Here is a 24,176-nt window from a genome sequence, read left to right as displayed (position 1 = left end):
GTTGCATTATAAGAAGAGAGCCAAGACTCAGTGAATCGTTAAAAAATAATAATAATTGGCAACCCTTGCATGTTAAGCTTCCACCAAATTGTTAGAACATATGATATGATATGCCTTTATAAACAATCTACTGTTGCATCTAAGCATGTCATAAGGAGAGCATTACTTGAGGTATCAGTTCTATCTAGATCTGAATCTTTACCTTCCCTCTGTACTAACAGAACTTCAGAAATACTTGACTTGTTACTTAACAGTGAATTTAGAAGGTCATGTACTGCCTTAAGGCTAAAATGTATGGTGTGCATTTTGTGCCTTTTATAAAAGCCAGCCCTATGCTTTAGCAAGAACAAAAATTAACTTCAGGTTCTGGAGTGGTTTGTGGGTGGATGTGTGTTACTAAGTTCACATTTATCTCAATTCAAGGTGGTATTTGCTTAGTTTTATCAGGTAAAAAATAAATTCAAGAAAGTTTAAAGAAAAATCCAAACAATAGGCTCCTTAACAATAGGAGTAAATTTAGACCTTGCTCAACAGATATTCCCAAGTTCATCTTTAACTATTCCCCTACAGAAAAAATAGGTTCTTCAAAATCATTGCTTTTGAAGATACCCACAAAAGATGAAAAAGCTATCCCCACTCCCCAATAGGGTATTTAACCTCTGCTGACAATTATTTGATGAATCTCTCAGATTCCAAAGATATTCAGCACCACCCATTGTATAGGCTATGTAAATATGTAGACCTCCAAACATAGATGTTCTTCATCAATATAATGAACAATTTAGTAATTTAGTAATAAATTACATTATTATTTCATTTTATTCCAAGAGCAGAACTTTTTCTAAAGAATCTGAAGCATGGACCATTTTTTTATCCATCACTCATGGTATTCTATGTTAATGTAATTTTCTTCTCCATTGACTTCTGCCTATTCGAAGTCAATGGTCTAGTAAATGAGAGTGTGAAGAAATATAGACTACTAAGATAACCCTTATTTAAATGATTTGTTTGGTCTCCCCTCCAATCATCAAAAGAGACAAGTGAATTCCTTATCTCCATAGTAGATGAGGTCAGTTAGCTCCATTTTTCAGGGAGGAGAGAAATTGATTCTATTAAAGAAAGGAAAGTTCTTGGGTCTCAAAGTGTTTAACAGATGAGCAAAGTTTTGAAGAGGGGTGCAGCATAGAGAATAAATACAACTCTCATTTTATTGCTCATCTTAACCCTTACCCTCACCATCACCCTAACCTTATATAGAAGAAGCAAGGTATAAATTGCACGTACGTTAGAGCCTACCACCTCAACTGTCCTTCCTACTCCACATTTTGCATTTAATGGTGTGCGTAGGTCTAATATTTCTGATCACATTTTGCCCTAATTACTCTTGCAGTGAAAAAGCCTGATTTATTGCTTGTTTCTATTTCCAATAGCTATTATTTAGTCCCTGATTTATAACTTTGGCTTGAAATAACTATCTTATGATAGGATTCCAACCCACTTTAATTATGTTATCCTAGTTTGAACTAAAAAATACAAGCCAACCTTTCAGTTTTGCCTCAGCAGAAATCATTCCAGGTGTGACAGGACAAACTAAAGGTTGGTTTGTTATTGTGCATCATTGACTCAACTGAGCTGTGAAGGTGCATTGCAAATTGAGCTAAATATTTCAACAGAATCTGATCGTTTATCTGCTTCCACCCTCATATATGTCTACCACACCCTGTGCCCCTCCCACTTCATTCTTCATTGCCTAGAAATTATTAGCATACTGTACATCACTGTACAACAGTTATGGTTTTTATTGGAATTTGTGTGGTTGGTCTTAACACATTTTCCAAAGTGGAATCCTACCTCCAGGCAGAAATTTTGGATGATTCCTCTTAATATATCTTATGATTAATGAAACATTGCCAATTCCATTAGGCTTAATTTTTCACATTCAAGGAAATACAAATATCATCTCAAGCATAAAAATAAATAAATAAATAAATAAATAAAAATAAAATAAAATAAAATAAAATAAAATAAAATAAAATAAAATAATAAATAAATAAATAAATAAATAAATAAATAAATAAATAAATAAATAAATAAATAAATAAATAAATAAATAAATAAATAAATAAATAAATAAATAAATAAATAAATAAATACACACACAAATGTACTGTTGCCAAGTGGAAAAAGTGCAAAGCTAATCACAGTGGGGATTTCCAACATCTTCTTCCTTTTTTTGTGTCTGTTCCACAGCCACATTTCAGGAAGTGCTGCTGCCACAATGACCTCAAGAGCTCTGGGGACATTGGGACAATGGAAGAATTACATTTTCCCATCATAGTAAAATTGGAAGGGAATGCTGGGAAAATGTGATTTCTAGAGATAAAAGGTTGAACAATTGCAATTAATGTGTTCCTGCACGTTTCTTTAGCTGTTATCTAGAAAGACTATTAAAATGAATGAGTCTGCAAACAAATGACAATCATAGCAATAAACATGTGCGTCCATTTGTGTATGAGTGATAGTCCAAAAATTAAGATTCGTCTTGAGCCTACTTAAAAATATATAAAGTTTAAAGCCTGTTTTCCAAGATTAACTTTAAAAGCCCCTCTGCTTTTTTCTGTGTAACAACAAGCCATCATAAGCATTATTTATGCTCTTCAAGGTCAGGTTAGAAAGAGGATGAAATTGGTTGTTTTCTTTAGGCAAGAGTTGGAGCAAGTCTAATTACCTAATTGTATCAAGCTGTAATCTACCACATATTATCCAAAGCTACACAGAAATGGGAAGTAAGTGGAGGTTATCAAATGTGAATGGTTGTTTTACTGATTTATTGTTTTCTGTTAGAACTCCAGTGTCTTATGGAATTTGATGGTCCCTAAGTGCATACATTAATACATAAGTGAGCAAGCAAGCAAGTTTCCTTTGAATACTGTCAATGATGAAAAACCCTATAGTTTTCAATCCCATGAGTGGCTATTTGTGAAAGAATGACATTCCTCACATGTTCACACAGCATATTGGCTTCTGACTTCAGATCTCTGGTTTCATGTTGTTGCCCCTAAGTGTAGCAGCCTAAATTAGTTTATAAATGCATTAGTTGATAATAGTTGACACTGAAAAATAAAATGCATCTATTCTGCCCTATCAGAGTTTCATAGCAGTGCTGAGCAGACAGTTAAAAAGCCAAAATAGCTGATTACGTTTTGGAAGCCTATTGTAGTAGCCTGGACTTTTTTTCTTTTTACTGCTATGATGTAACATCTCTTCTGCTTTTACCGTAAATGAGTCAGGAACTTTGCATTCTGTCCTCTTCAATAGATATACAGCAATGTTAAAGCAACAAAATCTACCACAACGTTACCATTCACTTCAGTGTGTTCAATTAAGAACATATTTCATAATTTTGGAAGGCTGCATGTTCCCATAGTGTGTAAGATGAGCTAACAATTACTTTAGATTTCAGTTCCTGGATTTATTTTTAGCTAATTTGGCCAATAGAAACAAATTGTTTTTTCAGTGTCAGCTAAGAGTGTCTTCCCCAATTCTTGTTAGAATAGATGTGTGCTTGGTTGTCATGGGAACCTAACCTATGGACTTTGCCTATGACATCATTGGAAACCAACAATTCTTAATAGTTTGTAGATCCACATTTACTAAGCACAGTATAGCCCTCAAAAGAAAAGGACAAAACAGCTTATTTTACAAAGCTTCAAAGCAAGGCAGAAAGAAAAAATTATCTTTCTCATCTCCAGCATTTTTCTCCCCATCCTTTCATTACCAGGGATGATAAACTTACCACGGCATCTAGGTCATTGATGTTATTTTCTCCTGCATTTATATAGCTACTAGAATGTCAGTTTGCTCAGGGAATAACAAAATTGTGGATATTTTTCTCACTATCTCCATTAATTACTGAACTAAGCTGGTTGTATTTAAGGTAATTATATTAAGTATAGACTTCAATTTAAGTACAGTGTTATAACCAATATAAAAGACACTGGGAAAGGATGTAGTGAATTGGTTATAGATCATATTTTGCTCATTGGAAAGGTTACTTCCTTTAAAAAAAACATCTTGCACAATAAAACAACTGGCATTAGGATCAGCCAGCATGTTTTTGTCTGCTAATGTAACCATATGTGAGAATCTCCTAATCTGCATGTTATTTCAAGTCCTTTGCATTATACAGAAACTAAAATTTACAAAAGTAGAAACTATGAAATAAAATGATTGGATTAAATTCCCCCTTCCTATCACCTAACTGAAAATTGTACTTAAGATTTACTTTTTAAAAACTGTGAGAGTTTGTAGGTGTTATATAGCATTTTCCATGCTTAGTATCTAGCAAGACATGAAGTATAAGAAAAATCCAAATGTTGATTTACAAGTTTCTGCCAGTTTTTTTTTACCTATCATATGCCTTGGCATATGAATAAAAAAATAGCCATTATTTAAAAAATAGATCCTTCAATATGTTCATGGAAAAATGAAGCCTCATGCAGAAAAGCCTACAGTATATGTTACGTGGATGGCATATAAAAGGTGACAAGGTCTTGCTAATAAAATGAGCACAATATTATATTTCTACTCTTAAAGGCTTAAAAAGATGGAAGGCTGGTAAAATGAAATACAAGATGCATCTGCCATTAGAAAGCATGCATGGAAAACTTCTCAAATTTTCCTCAGCTGTATTTTGATGTGTATTTTAACAGCAAGTACTCTTTTCTTGGGCAATGTTTATACAATCTAGAAAAAAGTTCATGTGACTTAGAATTATTGCTTTTAAAGAACAAATCAAAGCTATCCTGGAAGCAAGAACTTAAGCTGATTTAGTTCTCCAATTTAAAAATACATTGAATGAAAATGAAGTTATGGATTTATCAATGTTTTGTTATTCACTTCTATAATGTCCCTTGCTAAAATCTGCATCTATTCATTTAAGAGCTAACCAAGTATGTACATGCACATACTGTATATATCTATGTTTTCCATAGAACAATGCTGACCAGATGGAACATATGTAGCTGAATTTCTACAGCCTTCAGAAATCATTGTAGAGGCAAATAAATCTGATTGTATTTATACTGGAATTATCAGGCAAATATAGTTTGTCTTGTTTAGAGATTCATCAATGAATTGCTTAAGATGAAGTTAAGTAACAACTTTGAAACACAAATAACTACATAATTAGTGGCCCTTGTTCAAGGTGTTTTAATAAAAGTCAATGTTTTTTAAACTTCATTTTGTAAGTTTACAGCATTTTCAAATTAAAAATGTTTTCTTACAAATTACGTTTTCCAGTGAAGCTTTTTGCTTTTGCAGTAAAAATAGCTGCTATATATTTATTTCTAATTGCAGAAATCAGGTTTTTTTCTCCAAAAATAGAATTCTTATTTTAATCAGGATAATTCATTATAAGTGAATGAAAGGGATGGAAAAGGGACAATTGAAAGAATAAGAAATATATATCTCAATTGTTTTTTAAAGGACATGCATAGAAGTAATTTTCCATTAATAAATATAGTTTTAGCGACATTGCTATTTTCAGTTACAGCATCATTCAAATGAGACTTTATGACCCAGACTGAACAATTAGCTTCTTGCCATAAAAGTTCAGGTGTTTGTCAGCCTTAAACAGTCTTCTGTGACAGGGCACTTGGCATTTGCTTATTTTATATAAAGTCCCTTGAAAAATTAAAATCTTCCAAGATACTGTAAAAGCTGCTTTTTTGAATTGAAACACATTCTTCCACTTCAGATGTTTACATGATTTTAAATTACAATATACAATATTTATTAAATAGGAGCTTTTCACTGCCAGAGAAACATATGAACATGCTTAAGCGTACACACCACACATAAATATACATATTTTTTTGAAATGGTATATTTTTTCTGTCCTTGTACGGAATCTCTGCCATTGCTCCTTCTGGTTCCAAGATGTGTATGATGAAACATACACAACTCTAAAAGAATGCCCTTTGTAAATTTATATGGCACATATATTAAATAAAAGATACCTAGCCTTTTCTCCCTCAATAAAACAAATGATGACATGTAATGTCTGCAGGGTTGTTAACAGTAAAATGGGAAGAGATTTAATGCTTGAAATTCCAATAGGTTTAGTCTGGGTGTCACCCTTACTTATACAGAAGTTGACATAATTGAACCCTGAGCCCCAGAGCATTTTGCTATCTTCAGGTTTAGTCAGGAACTGGATTGACCTCTGGAAGGACTGCTGAAAAGGCTGGATACATAAGTTCTTTTTCTGCCTGAAATTGAATCCACTTCTTCCCCCAATTATGAAAACACTTCTTTTAGGAGTTCAACAATGTACTACTCCAAACAGTCAGAAGATAAATCCAATGACTGATGCAGAAGGTCTCAATTCACAGATTCATTCATGCGTTCTAGCATCCAAAGCTCGCGGGACTTCGGTGCTCAGTCTTCAGTATCTGGCTGCACTCCTAGCATTGCATGGAGTTCCTCTGCTGTATATCCCAACAGATTTTGTAGATCACATACAAAACGGTACACATAACGTTTGCCTGAAGTTTTGTGAATAATGTTCTTATCGTAATAATAACGCAGGCCACGGCTCAACTTCTCATAGTTCATTTTGGGCTTGTTTTTTCTCCTGCCCCATCTTCTTGCAACCTGACAGAAAAAGAAAGGAAACAATTTAATGTAGTTAATTTAGATTCCAGTGAAATAGTATTAAACTCTACTCAGTATCAATAAAAAATTAGCTACTGAGCAACTATTTAAAGTTACTGGAGCTTCAAAGTCTACATCTCAATAAAGAGCACAATTCCCATGCTGTTTTCTAATTTAGTACATCTTCAAAACAGATCTTCCTTTCAGAGGATATGAAGTTCCATAACTTGAAGGTTTGCATTTAAATTAAATAAGGGTATACAGATAGTCCTTGACTTACTGCCACAATTGGGACCAGAACACCCAACACTAAGAGATGCAGTCATTCACTGAGTCACACCTGCTTTTATGACTTTTTTGCTATGTTCACTGAACAACTGCAGTTAACTGAATCACTTGGTGATTAAGCAACCAGCTTCCCCCATTGACTTTGCTCATCAGAACCTTCCTGGGAAGGTTGCAAATGGCAATCATGTGACTATGGAACACTGCAACCATCATAAATACACGCTGGTTGCCAAATCCCAAATTTTGATTTGTGTGATTGTGGGGATGCTGCAACGGTCGCAAGTGTGGGTACTGGTTGTAACTAACTTTTTCAGTGCTGTCCTAACTTTGAATGGCCATTAAACAAAAGATTATAAGTTTGTAACACGTGTAAACTGTCCTGTATACAACATAATTAATCAGAGGCTTGTCTGTACAATTCCATATTAATATATGAAACTGAAGCTGTAATCACAAATCATCACTTCTGAATGAGATGTTTGAAGTGGTCCTTTTCTTCCTGGTGGCTCTGTGTAATTTGTTAGTTTACACCCTGCCTTTTCTTCAGGAGCTTCAAAGTGGCTTAATTAAGGATCTTCATTCATTTGAAACAAATCTATAAGGTAAGTTGGGCTGAGACCGAGAAAGATAGATCTCTATCTAGAAATATAGAGACTGCCCTGAAATCCCGCAGTGAATTTCCATGGCCAAGAATAGATTGAAAACTCAGTTTCCTGATCCTAGTTTGATTTTTGCCTACTATAACTATGCTCGGTTAGCTGCTATAAACTTCCATTTATTTTTAATAATGGATGACTTGAATTACTAACCTCATCTGGGTCTGCAAGTTTAAACTCCCAACCATCTCCAGTCCAGCTAATGAATGTCTGACAAGATTTGTCAGTCAGAAGTTCTAGAAGAAATTGCCACAGCTGTATGGGTCCACTACCTGTCAATATCAAAATAAATTGTTAAAGTATATACACAGAAAGAAACAAGAATTCATAAGAATGTCAGTTAGTTTCCAAGATTTACATATTAATTATGTAATTCTTTTAAAAATCTTCTGGGTTAAAAGATCAACCAGACACCAGAATCTGTATTAGAAAAAGATGGTAAAATGATAGGGATTTATTATAACAGTTGAAGCTCTTTCTAAAAAAATGAAAATCCAGGAATTGCCTGAATTAGTCTTTTTTTCCTCTCTTAAAATGTTGTTAGATTTTATAGCATATTCAACTTCAACTGAATCAAATTTATTTGAAAAATAAAATTACAGGACAATGCAATGTTATGAAATTATGGCCTTTATATCAAAACAATCACTTCAGATTAAGCAGAGAGGCCTGAATAAGAGTCTTAGCATACACAATTTTCATTTGAATCTCTTTACCATCAATGAAACAAGGAGGCCTAAAGACAAAAAAGGGGACAGGGAAATATTTTACTTGCCTGTGAATCCTGCTAGAATTGCTGCCGGAATAACTGGTTTCCCTTGCTCTACAGGGTCACTCCTTTCTTGAATATAGTCTTTAAAGGACATTGTGGGTTTGTTCAGACACAAGGACTGGTTGCAATCATCTTCAAAGCTGTCATAAGATGGAACCCGTTGAACATCTACTAAGGAGGACTGACTATTCCAAGACTGTAGCAATGAATCTGAGCCTTCGTAACTTTCTGTGCCACTGTCATTTGAATCATGCTCTCTAGGTTTACCTGGACAAAAGGAGAAAATTGCATGAATAGAGATTTGCTTAAATATGAATAACTATTATACCTGAAGTTGGATTTTAAAATATTGTACTTATTTAACATCGAAATAATTGAACTAGGAGTGCAATTACAGAATACAACCCCCAAATTTCATTGTACTTTAACTTTACAAATATATTTGATTATGCTAATTTGAACTGGTATGATAAAATGTATCGTACCTCAAAGATGTTTAAACCCCTTCAGGTTACTGTAGCTTTGTCTAAATGTAATCAATAAAATTATCAATTTAAAGTCAAAACTAACTCTATGAAATCCATTAAACCACTTTTATGATTAAGTCATAAACAAAGAAGTGGGCTATTAAAACAAAAATAAGCAACCTCGTATTTGAATATATAACTGCTCATAAACACAAGGAAATAGACATCTTACTTGTATTATCCAACACCAAGTTCAGATTATTTCTTGAGAAATCTTGATGCATTGAACAGTAGTTCACATTGACAGTCTCTAATTGTGCTTTAGGAAACATCTGAAATTCTTGTTTTAGATTAACAAGATTTGGCCCAATTGTTGTCTGACATACATCTCCCAGAACTCTGGCTTTTTGGAAACTTAGAGTTTTTGGATAGCTGGGTACTTGAGTGCAATACTGCACTTGTTCAACATTAATGCCTAAAAAAAAATAATCCACAAAACTTTGGTTAGAAATCCTTCAGCTTCTACTGTCAAATTAAACAACTTTCCTGAATAAAATATAGTGACACTCTATGAATAAATGCCACCATTATTCATATTCTCAACTAAACAAAGCACAATCTTCATATGTTTCTGAAAGAGGAAAGCAGCTGAAATGCAAAGATAATATAAATCTGTCTCCTGCCAGTATAACTACGGTAATGCACTTCCATGCCTACAATTGCTTTTATATACTTTAAAGCATCTATAGCAGCTAGTACTTCAATTTAAGTGAGTTAATGTAGTGTTAAATGTTTTTATTGATTCTAAAATTTTAGCAAAGCAAAACTGAATACACCATACTTATTTAATATTTAACATATATTTATTTAATATTCACAAATACATGAAATAATAGCTAATTTTTAATGACAAATGATATTATTGATCCAACTCAAACACTGTATATTTTATACTGTATGGAGTGTTTGTCAAAACGAAGTATGTATATCTGGTCACTAACATCACGTAAGATATTTCAAATATCAGCTTCTGGTATTTTGCATTTCAAATATCAGCTTCTGGTTTAAAATATAAGCCATTTCTTCAAAGTCCCTGTTTTGCAAGTTTCTAGCACCAAACTATGCACATATTTTGGTATTTTGAACTTTATCCATGTTTTTCTCTTTGTCCATTTCCTTCTTCCACTGACATGCCCCCAGCAAAAAAAACACAAAAAAAACCCCACAAGTTTTTTGTAGCTTACATGCCCTAATCTAAGATCAGTTGTTGTTGCTGTTGTTCAGTACAGATATTAAACTAGAAGCTTTATTCACATTAAGCGGAAATTGCACCCTCTAATTTTGATACTATGATTATTGAAATTAAATTTACCTAAAGAATTGTTGTTGACCCAATGTGGAGATGAAGTAAGGTGAGAATTTTCCATGTATTGATCTTGTGGCTTCTCTTCATTGTCTGAAAACAAACAAAGATGTTTAAATATATACCTAAATAGGAGAATTTGCTTTGACAATGTGTCATTTATGAGAGATAGCATTTTCACCAAACTATATTTTTATGGCAAAATTACCTGCCATTTTGAAAATTATTTAATGTAATAAAACTTAAAAAGCTTTAACTGATCACAGTTAAGTCCAACTTAATAACTCTAAAAATAAAACATATAATTTTATATTATGTATTTTATCTATTTTATTGTAAGCTGTACAGAGTCACATATAAATCTATAAATTGGGGTTAAGTCAATGAGATGCATGTATTTTTTTACATTTTTAGTATTAATCTGATTATCCTTTCTTTCAATAGCGTAAAACAATATCTCCTTTCCTTTAAAGATGTCACAACAATGGCAATCTTTATATTTAATTGAGAAATATTGATTGGTCTAAAGTCACAATGTGTGTTTTCCTGACTAAGGCTGTTTTTTATTGGATTAGCTGCATTTGCTTCCAAGTATGTTTGTAGCTAAGACCACATACTTTTGGTTCTGCCTTAACACAATATATGAATCCATCTTAAACCAGTTCCAATCTATGTCTTTGGCTTAATCAAAGCAGACAAGAACTCCCGTATTAAGATAATCTCAAATAGTACAGGAAGCAAATGCTCCAGCTCCTTTAGATGATAAATAAATAGCAAGTTAGAATTCACTTTGAAGTTTTACAAGTGTTTTCTCAATATTGCCATAACTGGTTTGTGTATTCTGCATATTCAGCTATCACTTTGATTTAGCTTATTCACCTTTTATCATCTGATCCAAATGTTCCCACAGTATGTCACCAACATAATCAGGTGCTAGTTCCAAAAAATGTTCCTTTCCCAGATTGCATAAGTCTTGGCCATTCATAGCAAACTTCTCAAAGTTCACATTTACTAAACTAAATTCATTGGCAGCCCAGAGAAGCCACTGACATACATGATGTTGTGTCCAAAGCCAGGGATCTGCAGAAAGTAAGAAAACAAATTACTTTATCAAAAAAAAAAATTCCCCAAGAGAAGTTGTAGTAGCATACGGTAAAATATAATAGCTACTATCCCTTTTACTACCACCTGAATCCACACATTTTTTGGAGTTAAAGCTTTTAATATTTAACTCAGTTTACAACTGTAGATATGTAAAATACAATCTTAAGTAAATTCATATGAACGTTAGCATTATTGTGATGAAAATATTTGGAAGTAATTGTTTAGTATAAGAAAATTGTATAATAAATATTTTATTATATTAGGAGGAGAAAAAAGATACAACAATCATTTAGCCTAATCCATATTAGAAAGGAAGAAAAGAACCCCACTTACTGTTTGGAATGCCTAATCTGTGCTGTTCTTTTGTGAAGCCACTGAAAGTTGCATTTAAGGCCTGGCTCATCACAGCCTTACTACATGGAGTTAAGAGTGGCAATTCAGAAGAGCTTGATTCTGAAAAGCAAAGGAATCATAATGTTGAATATAACAAGAACAAAGAGAAAATAATCTGCAGAAAAAGAACAGATGTTTTATTTTGTTTGGTGTAATAGTGTATGAATGTCTAACATCAAATAAATCCAGTCAGTTTATTTGAATAAGCTGGAAAATATTGGATACTGTAACTTTCAATACTGGAAAATATTGGAAATCCTAGCTAGATTCAATAATAGTTCCTAGTTCAGCAGTCACCAACCATTTGGACCTCAGGGGCCACTACATTCATAATTTTAAATTCCGTGGACCACTAATATGATTTTTAAAAAAAAGTTAAATAGTATTTAGTGCAATATAAAAATGAAAAGAATTTTTCTGAGGACCACCAAAATTTTCTCAAGGACCACCAGTTGGTGACCACTGTCCTGGTTTATTCCTTACCACAACTAAGGCTACATAATGATTACAAAGATTTGTGCACAATCAAATTATTTTCTATATAAACATTTCTAAAATATGAACTTTTGCAATGACTTTTGATAATCTGGAGATTGATTCCTCCCTAATTTCTTGTGTAAATGACTTGGAACCTTTAATTAGCATGACAAAAGTTCTTATAAAAACAGGCTTTACCAAAAGAAATAGAATCAAGGCCGGTTGGCACTTCCTGAAGAGTCTGATCTTCATTTAGTGGTGGATAGAATCCAGTAAACAAAGCACCTTCAAAGCTATCAAATGCATTTTGGCGCTGAAACATAAAAAACATCAAAGTGAGTGTCTTATTACATCCACAGCAAGTTTAATATATTATGACAAAGCAAATGTGGCATTTCAATTTGTGGCAATACCCCAGGTGACCTGGTGTGCAGTACAGGGGTCCTCTTGGACTTATGGCTCCTTCTGGAAGAGCAGGTGGCAGCGATGGCCAGAGGTGCCTTTGCCCACCTTAGGTTCTGTACAACTCTTTCTGGATCAGGAGGCTTTGTTCACAGTCATTCATGCCCTTGTGATCTCTCTCATGGATTACTACAATGTGTTCTTCTAGTAATTGCCTTTAAAGAGTATTTGGAAGCTTCAACCTTCTGCAGAATGTGGCTGCCTGGTTAGAGTGTTGGATATTTGACATATTTAACATTGATCTTCCTGAACTGCACTGGTTACCAGTATGTTTCTGGTGAAAATCAATGTCCTGGCTATCACTTTTAAAGTCCTTCATGGCTTGAGGCCAGGTTATCTTAGGGAACATCTCCCAGTCATTTCTACCTGTCCAGTTTCATCAGGCAGTTTGAGAATGTTGCAGATCCCATCAGCTCAGGAATGTCAGTGGGTGGGAACCACAAGATTTGCCCTCTCTGTCTTAGCACCTGCTCTCTAAAATAGTCTCTCTTCAGAGGTCAGGATGACCCCGACTCTTATCGACCACTCACAAGGCTGTCTAGACTTGGTTGTGTGCCTGGGCTCCCAAGTGAGTTAAGAGCCTCGTTTCAAGTTTTACTTGATGCCATATATATTTATTTTGTAGTATTGTTGTAAATTATTATGTTTTATTAAGCATGCTGCCCATAATTATGCATTGAGATGGATGGCTATAGAAATTAAATCAATTCAAATAATAAATAAAATTGTTATCATCTCCAACTCAGAAAATCTCTTGGATACATGTTCTAAAATGTTAGTGGAACTCATAAGTCACTGAGGAAGAATTTGGATACTTGCATTCTATGCTATTGAGTCATTTCTAAAAAATAACTTTCTTTCCATAATATCAACTAACAGCACACAAAGATTTTAAGATTTTTTCCTGAAATATACAGACTTGGAGACTTGAAAAGCTCCTCTGATAACATTTAATACATTTTGGACTCAGTTATTCAGGCCTTTTGGTGCTATTTAAAGACCTGCATTTCTAATATGCATCAGTACTTGTATTAAATACATTAAACTTGTATTAAATGCCTTTAAATGACTGGCACCATATATAGTTAGAAGGATGAACTATGTATTATGTTAATTGTCTGATTCAATTACAAATATTAAAAAAGTTGTGTTCAGGAGAGGTTTCTCAGACTGCATAATAATTTTTCATGATTATGCCAAATATCTCATCAGTAATATATACAGCTGTTAAGGCAATGAGCCTATTTTTAGGGGCCATAAAGTATGGCCAGAGTCCTATAGGATGATGGGTTTTTCAAATAGCCTGATCCTGATACAAATAAATAAATGCAAGAAACTCTGGTGCAATGTATGTCTGAAGCACCTCGGTTTGCATATCAAAATGCAATTTATATCTCATTGTGATTGTGTTGTTATATTAATCTATATTATTTTATAAATCACTTATCAAAGTAAGGAGGCAACACTACCACTGGGCATTTTAATATTAAATTTCTAATGAGTTATTATAGAATTCATATACCGTATATACTTGAGTATAAGCCGACTCGAGTATAAGCCGAGACCCCTAATTTTACCCAAAAAAACTGGAAAAAGTTATTGACTCGAGTATAAGCCGAGGCTGGGAAATGCAGCAGCTAGATAACAATAAAATTGCTTTAATTGAGGCATGTGGAAAAGAGGAGTGCGATGGGACTGTATACACATAAACACGAATAGAAAACCGGTACTTTTTTTACATACATCTATCTATCTCCCCTGACACTCCATCCCGCTTCTTTGCTGTAAACCCCCTACCAGCATCCTCGGATCCTCCCCCGCTGACCAGGACACCCGCTCCCGAGGCACTACTCCTCCTCCTCCGCTTGCAAAACCTGGTTTCAGCGATCAGTTCCATCACGGATTGCGAGAGCTACGGGAGGGGGGAAAAACGCTAGGAAGGGAAAGTGTGGGCGGCGTTTCACTCTAGTGGGGTCATGTGCGTCCGTCGGTTTCCGGTTCGTTTTGCGAAGCTTTAGTGAGACGGTTCGGGGGAGCCGAGGAGTGGGGCAGCCGGTGGTCGCACGGATTTTTTGTTCACTGGAGTATAAGCCGAAGTGGATTTTTCAGCCCAAAAAGTGGGCTGAAAAATTCGGCTTATACTCAAGTATATACGGTAATGTTTAAATGAGTGACCCAAGGAGCTATGTAAAATTTAGTCAAAATGTTTCAGCCTAGAATAATGAAACTATTCTTATGGATTTTACAAGTTACAAAGTTCAACTTCAAGAACTTAAGCAACTTGCTGTATAAATGAAATGATTAGAAAGCTAGATAACTGCCATAGTAACGGCAAATTCTTTCAGGGTTAATAGATAAAAAGATCTGAGTCATCACTAATATTTAGAGAAAAGGCCGAACACTTTCAACATAATCTGGAAACTCCTCTGTTTTGTGTAAATAAATGATCCCTTACACTGAGTCACTGGAAAAAAATGTAACACTCTGTAAGATCAAAAGGGATACGGTACTTCAAAAGTATTCTGCATGTTTAAAACATGAAATTAAACAGTAAAATGAGCAAGCTTAAAACTTCTATAGATTAGATCAGTGTTTTTCAACCTTGGCAACTTGAAGATGTCTGGACTTCCATTCCCAGAATTCCCCAGCCAGCGAATGCTGGCTGGGGAATTCTGGGAGTTGAAGTCCAGACATCTTCAAGTTGCCAAGGTTGAAAAACACTGGATTAGATCCAACCAGCTCTAATAAAATATTATGGCCTATGCCAGAGCTGCTATGGATTAATGGTAAATTGCCAAATCTTAAAGTACCGAGAAAAGTCCCACGGTGATGGGCCTGCCCCTCTCAAGGCCAATTGGGAGTCATTCGTTAGGCCCACAAGATGCTTTACAACTAGCTCTGTCAATAAGTGACATAGCCCAGGTTAATAAGAATTTATCAAAAGTCAAAAGTAAGTGAACAAATAGTCCCACACTTACTATTAAGCCAACTAGAAATAACTACTTTCTAGTACATATTCTGTAAAAAAATATTTGAAGAAATTTGAATTTGAGGCAATACTGACAGAAGGTCTTTCAATATAACTAATCATATTATATAATTAATTATATTTAATTGATTTTAAAAGATTACATTACAATGTCAAAGCAAGGAGATATGAATTTGATATTTTAAAAATTATATATAAATATTGTATAGAAGTAATATCAAGACCATTAAATGATATATAATGAAACTGATATTACAACAGTGATATGAAAATAATTTTTAGTTATATCAGTGACATATTAGATATCTCTTGTAGAGATGACCAGGCAAGAGTTAATTGCTAACTGAAAACATTACTTATTACCGTGATTCCCTGAAAATACAACATGTCCTGAAACTAAAGCCTGCCACATTTTTCGGGTGGGCAAAAATATAAGCCCTCCACCCAAAAATAAGCCCCCTGGACAACCTCCCCCCTCCGGCCAGGGAGAATACCGCTCACCGACCTAGCGGTATCCCAAAGGTGCCAAGCCGCAGGAGCTGGGGGGGGGAGTGGAAGAAAGGCACTCACGTTGCTTGGCACCTTCGGGATACTGCTAGGTTGGGGAGTGGTGTTCTTCCTGGCTGGAGGGGGGAGTTGCTAGGCCGCTGCTCCCTTGCAAGCTGGCTCCTGAAGAGCCGGGCACAGCCTCAGGGGTGAAGCAGCCATGAGGTGACCATGCTGACGAGCAGCCACCCGGCAAACCCCCTCTCCAGCAGGGCAGAGCACCATTCACTGACTAGGGAGTATCCCTAAGGCGCCAAGCCATTTGGCGCTCTGCCCACCCCCCAGCTCCTGCGGCTTGGCACATTCGGGATACCCCCTAGGTCAGTGCATGTTGCACTAACGTTTTTGAACATGTATCCAAGAAGACGTCCGACTGCCTGCCCATAACCATAGAAAACACTCCTAGAACTGCTGCTGCTGGAAGAATCGGAAGCCGAGTTCCGGAGTTTGGAAGCCGGAGAAGAAGTTTTGCTCAGAGCTCGGTGGTGGCTGCAAGGACAGCTGGCCCAGGGCATAGTGAGGCTGGGAGGCATGCGAGATGGGGGCGGAGCAGACGCTTGCACAACCCTCCTCTCCAGCCGGGCAGAGCTCCATGTACTGACCTAGGGGGTATCCCGAATGTGCCAAGCTGCGGGAGCTGGGGGGCAGGCAGAGCGCCACATGGCTTGGCGCCTTAGGGATACTCCCTAGGTCAGTGAATGGTGCTCTTCCCGGCTGGAGAGGGGGTTTGCCAGGTGGCTGCTTATGAGCATGGTCACCTCATGGCTGCTTCGCCCCTGAGGCTGTGCCCAGTTCTTTGGGAGCCCGGTGGCAAGGGAGCAGCTACCTGGCAACCCCAAAACAATAAGCTCTCCCCCTCTAATAAGCCCAAGGCCATATTTCATGGGTCAAAAAAAAATAAGACCCTGTCGTATTTTCGGGGAAACACGGTACTTTTGTTCTCCTTTTTAAAAAATGTAATTAGCATTAAAATGACACTGTAGATTTCTGTAACTTATTAAATCAGTAACAATAACTCACTGAAACCATTAATTATTGCTGGCATAGAATAATATACAATCCCATAATTTGTACATTAAATTGATATGAATTGTCCAGGGTTTAAGCTGGGTTTTACTATACATATCTGTTTTTCCTTCATAGCTTACCTTGAACAATTCTCTATATACATTGCAAACAGGTGCTACTTGATCCATGTTTTTAATTCCAAATTCATTCATCTAAAAGAAGAAACAAAATACAAAACTATTGGTTTATAAATGAAATAAAAATAATAATTCATGGTTATATCCAAATAGTGCATCTGTTGAAACTCACAAAGATATACCGATATGAGAATTCTTTCATTATGAACCATTTTTTACATACAATACACATGTGTAGTCAAACTACCATTACGTGTAAACCATCTTTAAAATAAAGGATGAACAAGACAAATCATTTTCATATAGGACATTGTGGAATTACTTTGAAAGTGAAAAGAATTCTCTTCCAGACTAATGCATAAGGCTTGGCTGTTTTAATTTACAATGAAAATTATTTTAATATAGTAGTAAAAATCTTAAACAAATGTAGGTCAAAGGTTTGAGGTCCCCCCCCCTCCTTCTCACTATCCCTAGACAAACTTCTTAGGACAGGGGTCGCCAACCCTTTTGGCCCCACAGACCAGCAGCAGTGGCGTGGGGACGGGAAAGAGGGGATGATTTTGTGCACACATGCACTCAACCACCACTTGTACAGCCCAATGACCCAATGGGTCATGGACCAGTTCTGGTCCGCCACCCAAGGGTTGAGGACCCATGCCTTAGGATACTCACACTTGACACCAAGATGTGAATCCAATTTTTTTTATATAGGTGGTCCTTGATTTACAACAATTCATCTAGTGACCATTCAAAATTACAACGGCATTAAAAAAGGTGACTTATGACAATTTTTCACACTTATAACTGTTGCAGCATCCCCATGGTCATGTGACCAAAATTTGGATGCTTGGCATCTAGCCTGTATTTATGACAGCTGCAGTTTCCCAGGGTCCTGTGATCACATTTTGTAATCCTTTGACAAACAGTCAATGGAGAAGCCAGATTCACTTAACTGTGTTACTAACTTAACTGCTGTGTCAAGAAATGTTGTAAAATGGAGCAAAACTCAGTTAACAGTTGTCTTACTTTGCAACAGAAACGTTGGGTTCAATTGTGGCTGTAAGTCAAGGACTACCTGTATTGTTATAGATCCTTCAAAGGATAATATGTTCACAATCAGAACCCCGCCACCAGTACAATAAAAAGAAATGATAGTACACTGTATTTAATACTGCCAAATAAGACATGTGATTTTTTAAAAAAATATCTCTCTTAAAACTATAGTTGATGGAGTTAAGCTAAAATCTGAATACCTATATTTAGTGTAAGAATATACTGAATGAAAAGGTCATAAGTCATTTGGGGGGGCTGGGGGTTGTTCAGTTTGACACAATGGACATATGTTTTATCATAATGCTTTGTTGTTTTAGGTTAACTCTTGGGTATCAGATTTGGGCAATATCACTTTGATTTTATTATTCTTAAATCCATCAGTATCCCATAAACTTTAATTTGTAGTTCTTCATAGCATCACACCCATTATATAAAGAGAATGCAAAAGTTGCTGGGGAGAGGGGTGAGGCTAGTGAAAATATTTTGACAATGAAAGCTAAGCTGGTTTGCTGTTATTACTATTGTGTATACATACATATATAAATAACCAGAAATTATCAAAATAATATTTAACATGAAGATTACCTTGCTGAAATCTAAAAGAAGCTCTAATTATATGGAATATTTAAAAAAACCCATTACAGTGGGACCTCGGGTCTCGAACGGCTCAAACGATAAACAATTCGGGTGCCGACTGAAAAATCTGCTAAATGCTTCACTCACATAATGAACATATCCTCAGGTGCCGAATAAACACAGCCGCGGCAATTTTCCCTGCTGCAGTAATTTTCCCTTCCGCGCCATTTTTTGTGTGCGCACGCATGCACAGTTTGTTTTGCGTCTGGTCACGACCAAATTGGGTGCTGACCAAAGTCCTGGAACGGATTACGGTCGGCACCCGTGGTCCCACTGTATATTGGATTAAAATGCAACTTTTTCAGGTAGGTATATCTCATCCTAGTAAAAATACCACTGCCATTATTTTTTTCTACAAATTTATAAATATCTATAGCACTGTTCCTGCTCCTCCTCCTCCTCCTTTGAAATGTTTGGCCTCAAACGTTTAATCCTTTTGAACTTCAGCAGTCATATAACTACAATATGATCTACACCTATTCAAAAACTGGTATATTCAGTGTTGACTATTTCTTTTGTACAACAACACAGAATACAGATTTCTGTTGGTTATATAATTATCTGACCCCCTCACCATCACAATAATCCCCAGCATTAATATTTTGGAGACATAGTTCTGGAAAACACACACACACACACACATGTATTTACCAGAATAGCTTAATGAATCTCAAAAAGATGCTACATGATTTCCTAACAATAACTTGAACATCTTCAAATACATGAACACCTAATTATACAACAAGCTTTCAGTTATTGTAGTTTGGTAATGCCCACTAGTAAGCTGTAGGGCATAAATAAGAGTTCCAAGTATGGATCATATTTGTTTGACACACACACACACACACACACACAAACAGGATTAAACAGAATCATCAATTAAACATTCTCCATTATGCCACCGAAGACCTATTTTAATCCTATTAATTAAGGATGCAATTAAAAAGCATGTGACATTTTAAGACTACAAAAGAGAGCAGACCCTGAAAAACAAACCAACAAAAAGAGAAAAAAGCATGGGAAAAGAAAATCCATCAAATACCAGTTGGAAATTATTTATTGCACAGAAACCCAAGAACCCTGAGTTTACCAGTTTTAGCTGCCATGTAATTAGGATTACCATATCTGGACTGAAAATCTCTGGATGGCCACCAGAGGGCAGTAAAGAGTTTCTCAGATTTGTCACAGCCCAGATCTGGCAGCCTGCAGCAGCTTGTCTTATATACCAAGTAGTCAAACTTGCAAGTAAACAACATAAAATTCAGTTATGCATAAGTGATCTCACCCTGAATAAGTATTAATTAACAAATGCTTGTACTGTAATTTCAGGTTATCTTCCTCATTAGCATAAACAGGTATTTAAACTCAAATTGTGTTTATTTGAGAAACCCTATCAGATTATATCACAGATCAAAAGGAATTTAAATACTGGAAATTCAGTAATGATTTTACTGATAATTCAATACTTTAATACTTTCCAATACAACACTCCAACTTGCTACATTTTAAGGCTCAATCAATAATTACACAATATAAGGGTGAATATACAACACTGCTTTGCATCCAACAGCCTACATACCTATTATAGGTTTGAGAGATATGCACTAAAGTCATCTTAAGAAATTCAACAGTTCTGACTCCTTAACACATGAACAAACACAAAAACAAAACTCTTAAATGGACTTCATTCCCTGTCATGTCTACATATGACACTTTTGGGAAAGAGAACATATGGTGAGAAAACTACTAATATACAAATTTTCAAAAGCCCCCTAATTAGAATTTAACAATATTCATTAGATTGATAAGAACTGTGAACTACTTCAACGTTTGTTTCGCCTCCAATCTACATTCACTTTTTAAATTCTTAAACAGAACATTGGACAAAAACAATCAACACATTGGAGTTTCCTTTCTGGGTCATAATTCAGGCATTTCATGATAAATCATCCAAATATTGTTTAGAAAGTGAGCCTCTATTTAAGCAAGGGGGAAAAAAAACCTTGGCCAAAACAATTGCATGGGAAATCCAATGGTTCTCATATAAGAATTGATCATATAGCTTTTTAAACGCTTTCCTAATAAACTCTCTTTTAAACAATCTCATAGTCAGTTACGGGCAAACCGAGGGATCTAAGGCATTCTCCCCAAACAAGCTTTTTTGGTCGCTCGACAAATATGTGGTAGGGATCTAGAAAACCATAAAACAAACATCCCTACATCTCCACCGGGGATTATCCAAACAACACGAAGCCACATACACTAAATGGAGCAGCCTCCCCTCCATTCAGGTACGTTTGAAACACAATTCCATCAGGGCTGGAGTTGATGGCTCAGGGTGATGGGAGTTGTAATCCAATGCGGATGGCGGGCACCAGATTATGTTACCACAAGCCTCTGGCCCACGCATTTCCAGAGAAGGGCAAAAGTGTATCAGCCTCCGAGCAGAAACCTGGATGGAAGAGGAGCGCGTCCTGGGCAAAAGGGGCGGGTGGAGTCCGCTTGTTCCCTCATGCCTTCCTCCCCACCCGGCCGGGGGCTCGTCCGCGCCTCCCAAAACGCTCCTGCCTCCCACGTCTCCTCTTGGATTCGGCGGCCCGTTTCCTCCCTTTCTCACCTGGACGCCGCCGAGCCGAAATCCCACGAGGCGCGCGGTCCCGTCACCACCGCGCCGGCGAAAGCTGTCCCAGCCTCCTTCGGGGACCCCTAAATATCCCTGCGCGTCAGACGAAAACACGCATCCGGAAAACAACACCCCACGAAGCGCTGTTATCTCAAGCGGCTGAAGGGAGCGGAGGAAGCCTCGTCGTAGCAAGCCGCGTCGCCGGAAGAAGAGGAAAGGCTCCTGCCCAGGGCACAAGGCAACGTGCTGGTGACGGAGCGCGCGTCAGCTTCGGCAGTCTTGGCCGGCGGCCCGCGAGCGAATGCGTCGACCTGACCCGTGTTGGGCTAGCCTGCTCTTGACGGGGCGAGGGAGGGAGGCGGAGCGGTTAGGCCAGGCCCAGCCAGCCTCCTCCCATCCGAGGGCAGGAAGACATTCCGCTTCCTTCGGAGAGGCAGATGGAGCCGCGGAGGCTGGCTTCGCTCAGCGGGTGCCCGCCAGATGTGTAGAACCGGAACGCCGATCTCCCCAGCCGGCACAGCGAGGCAGATTTGCGCCTGGGATGGCGGGAGCGATAGTTGAATACATCTGGAGGGGACCCGGTTGGGGGTACCTTAGAAAAATCTGCCAGCTTCGTACAGAGAGATTAAGATCTCTTTTCTATACTGCATGGCTGTATCGTTTTATCCAATTGGGTGTACAATAAGGGTGGTCCTCGACTTACAATAGTTCTTTTAGTGACCCTTCAAAGTTACAACTGCACACTGTTTTTCAAAGTTTGCAGTATCCCCATGATCATGTGATCAAAATTCATTTACGTGGCAATTGGTTCATACTTATGGCTGTTGCTATGTCCCAAGGTCATGGGTCACAACTGTTTTGACAAGCAAAGTCAATGGGGAAGCCATATTCACTTAACAGAATTACTCATTTATATCACTTAACAAATATGGCAAGAAAGGTTGTAAAATGGGCCAAAGCTCACTTAGCAAATGTCTTAACAACAGAAATTTTGGGCTCAATTATGGTGGTAAATCGAGGACTATCTGTATAAATTTTCTGGTTCAGGAACTAGTTTAGCCCAGTAGTCTGAACTAGGCTATCATAAAGTTTGTGTGGGTTTTAGCTTATTGTGTTGTGTGAACCCAAGTATTATTTGTAAATTGTGGTTAATGACTTAGCATGTTATACAAATCCAAACAAACTTTCAGAGTTTCTAATGAACTTTTTGTGAGCTTTGCTCACAAAATCAAAATGTTCAAAAGTCAGTGGCCATACATGCGCTGAATAGAGTGAATAAATAAGGGAAAAGCTACTTTGACTATCAGGATTTATGTGATGTCATGAAGATAAATTGTCATTCGCTAGGGAATTTTGATTATTGGATCAATTAAAAGTATAACGAATAAATACATAAAATATCCATCTATTACTTGTAGTAGATTATAACATTACTTGTGTTATAAAGTACTACCTTTGGCTTTCTTTGAAATCCCTAACATTCACTTTCATGATACTTTCAAGAACTGTAAAAAGTTACATTTGCAAAAGCCATGTTAATTCCTGTTCAACAAACATTATTCTTCCATGTATTTCACTTCATTTTGAGTAATATTTTCCAACCACCTATCCATAGCAGATATTAGATTATCCAACCTTTAATTACCTGGATTCAGTTTAAATCCTTTTTGAAAATTAACATGTTTTATATGATATATTTGTACATTTAGATTCTTCTAAAACTCTGGAGATTTGTTCATATACGTTTATCAATAAGACCCAACATTTGGTTTCTCCATTTAATGGTGGATAATTTGTCCACAAGGTAGATACAGCAATGTCTAGCATACATACTTAATTTTGAAGCAAGCTATATATTTAATATCATGTTCTCTTGCCCTGCTTCACTCATCCTGTGGTTATATGATGCGTGATAGTTTCTCAGCAGTTTTCAGATAATATACAATGACTTGGTCAGACCATCAGATAGTTTCTTTTGGTCCCAGAAAGTTAAAGTAAAGAAGCATTTCCTGATCAAATATTATCAGTTTTAGTCTTTAATCATGTCTCTTCCTTCTGATCTCAACATTTACATTTGTTTTTACTGGAAAAGATTGAATCAGACCAGAAATGGAGTAGCTCTGATTTTCCTTTGTTACTGTTAGCATTTCACTTTCTTCATTGAGAAGCTCAGTGCTTCTTTTTCTGCACTCAGATGTTTTGGAGAATAAGTCAATTCCCTGTGACAGCCTGTCAAGTTAGCTTGACTGAAGTCTGGTATTATGTCACTCCTCATCCTTTTCTTCATTAGACTAGACATACCTAGTTCATGCAAACATTCATCCTATGGTTTAGCCTCCAGACCTCTTATTCTTCCTCTTTGCATTTTTCTAGAATCTCAACATCTTTTTTGTATGATGGTGATCATGGTGGATGCAGTATTCCAACTGTGGTCTTATCAGTGCAGTATAAAGTGGTACTATCACATCTTGTGATCTTTATGCGACTTCTTTGTTGATGCAGCCTAGGCTTTTTGGGTAGCTGCAGCCACTGCTGACTCATATTT

The 24,176-nt window shown here is 36.5% G+C and overlaps 1 protein-coding gene across 2 annotated transcripts; it reads right to left on the bottom strand.

The window, feature by feature from the left end:
- Positions 1–5,195: 5,195 nt before the first annotated feature.
- Positions 5,196–22,559, bottom strand: ETS2 (ETS proto-oncogene 2, transcription factor). Of its 2 annotated transcripts, none has more exons than XM_081952961.1 (10): positions 21,626–22,559; positions 17,323–17,394; positions 12,376–12,490; positions 11,641–11,760; positions 11,083–11,283; positions 10,213–10,296; positions 9,073–9,315; positions 8,373–8,640; positions 7,755–7,869; positions 5,196–6,657 (listed from the first exon to the last, which is right to left on the bottom strand). In XM_081952961.1, the coding sequence occupies exons 2-10, from the start codon at positions 17,392–17,394 to the stop codon at positions 6,442–6,444; spliced, it is 1,434 nt and encodes a 477-aa protein (XP_081809087.1). In that variant the 5' UTR covers positions 21,626–22,559; the 3' UTR covers positions 5,196–6,441. The 2 variants fall into 2 exon arrangements, with proteins under 2 accessions (XP_081809087.1, XP_081809088.1); XM_081952962.1 differs by lacking the exon at positions 21,626–22,559 and adding an exon at positions 21,270–21,471.
- Positions 22,560–24,176: the final 1,617 nt, after the last annotated feature.

This window comes from Natrix helvetica (genome assembly GCF_964273705.1).
Source record: "Natrix helvetica genome assembly, chromosome: 4".
Lineage (NCBI taxonomy): Eukaryota > Metazoa > Chordata > Lepidosauria > Squamata > Natricidae > Natrix > Natrix helvetica.
The sequence above is the reverse complement of the archived record's forward strand: the minus strand, read 5'-3'. Positions and strand labels throughout refer to the sequence as shown.

Bases quoted from the DNA above. Each gene is read 5' to 3' on its own strand.
- ETS2 (XM_081952961.1), bottom strand. From the start codon at position 17,394: ATGAATGAATTTGGAATTAAAAACATGGATCAAGTAGCACCTGTTTGC. The intron at 11,761-12,375 runs GTAAAGCCTGTT...TTTGCTTTTCAG, and splicing joins CCTTGATTCTATTTCTTTTG to AATCAAGCTCTTCTGAATTG. The intron at 7,870-8,372 runs GTAAAATATTTC...ATTGACAGGTAG, and splicing joins CTAGCAGGATTCACAGGCAA to TGGACCCATACAGCTGTGGC.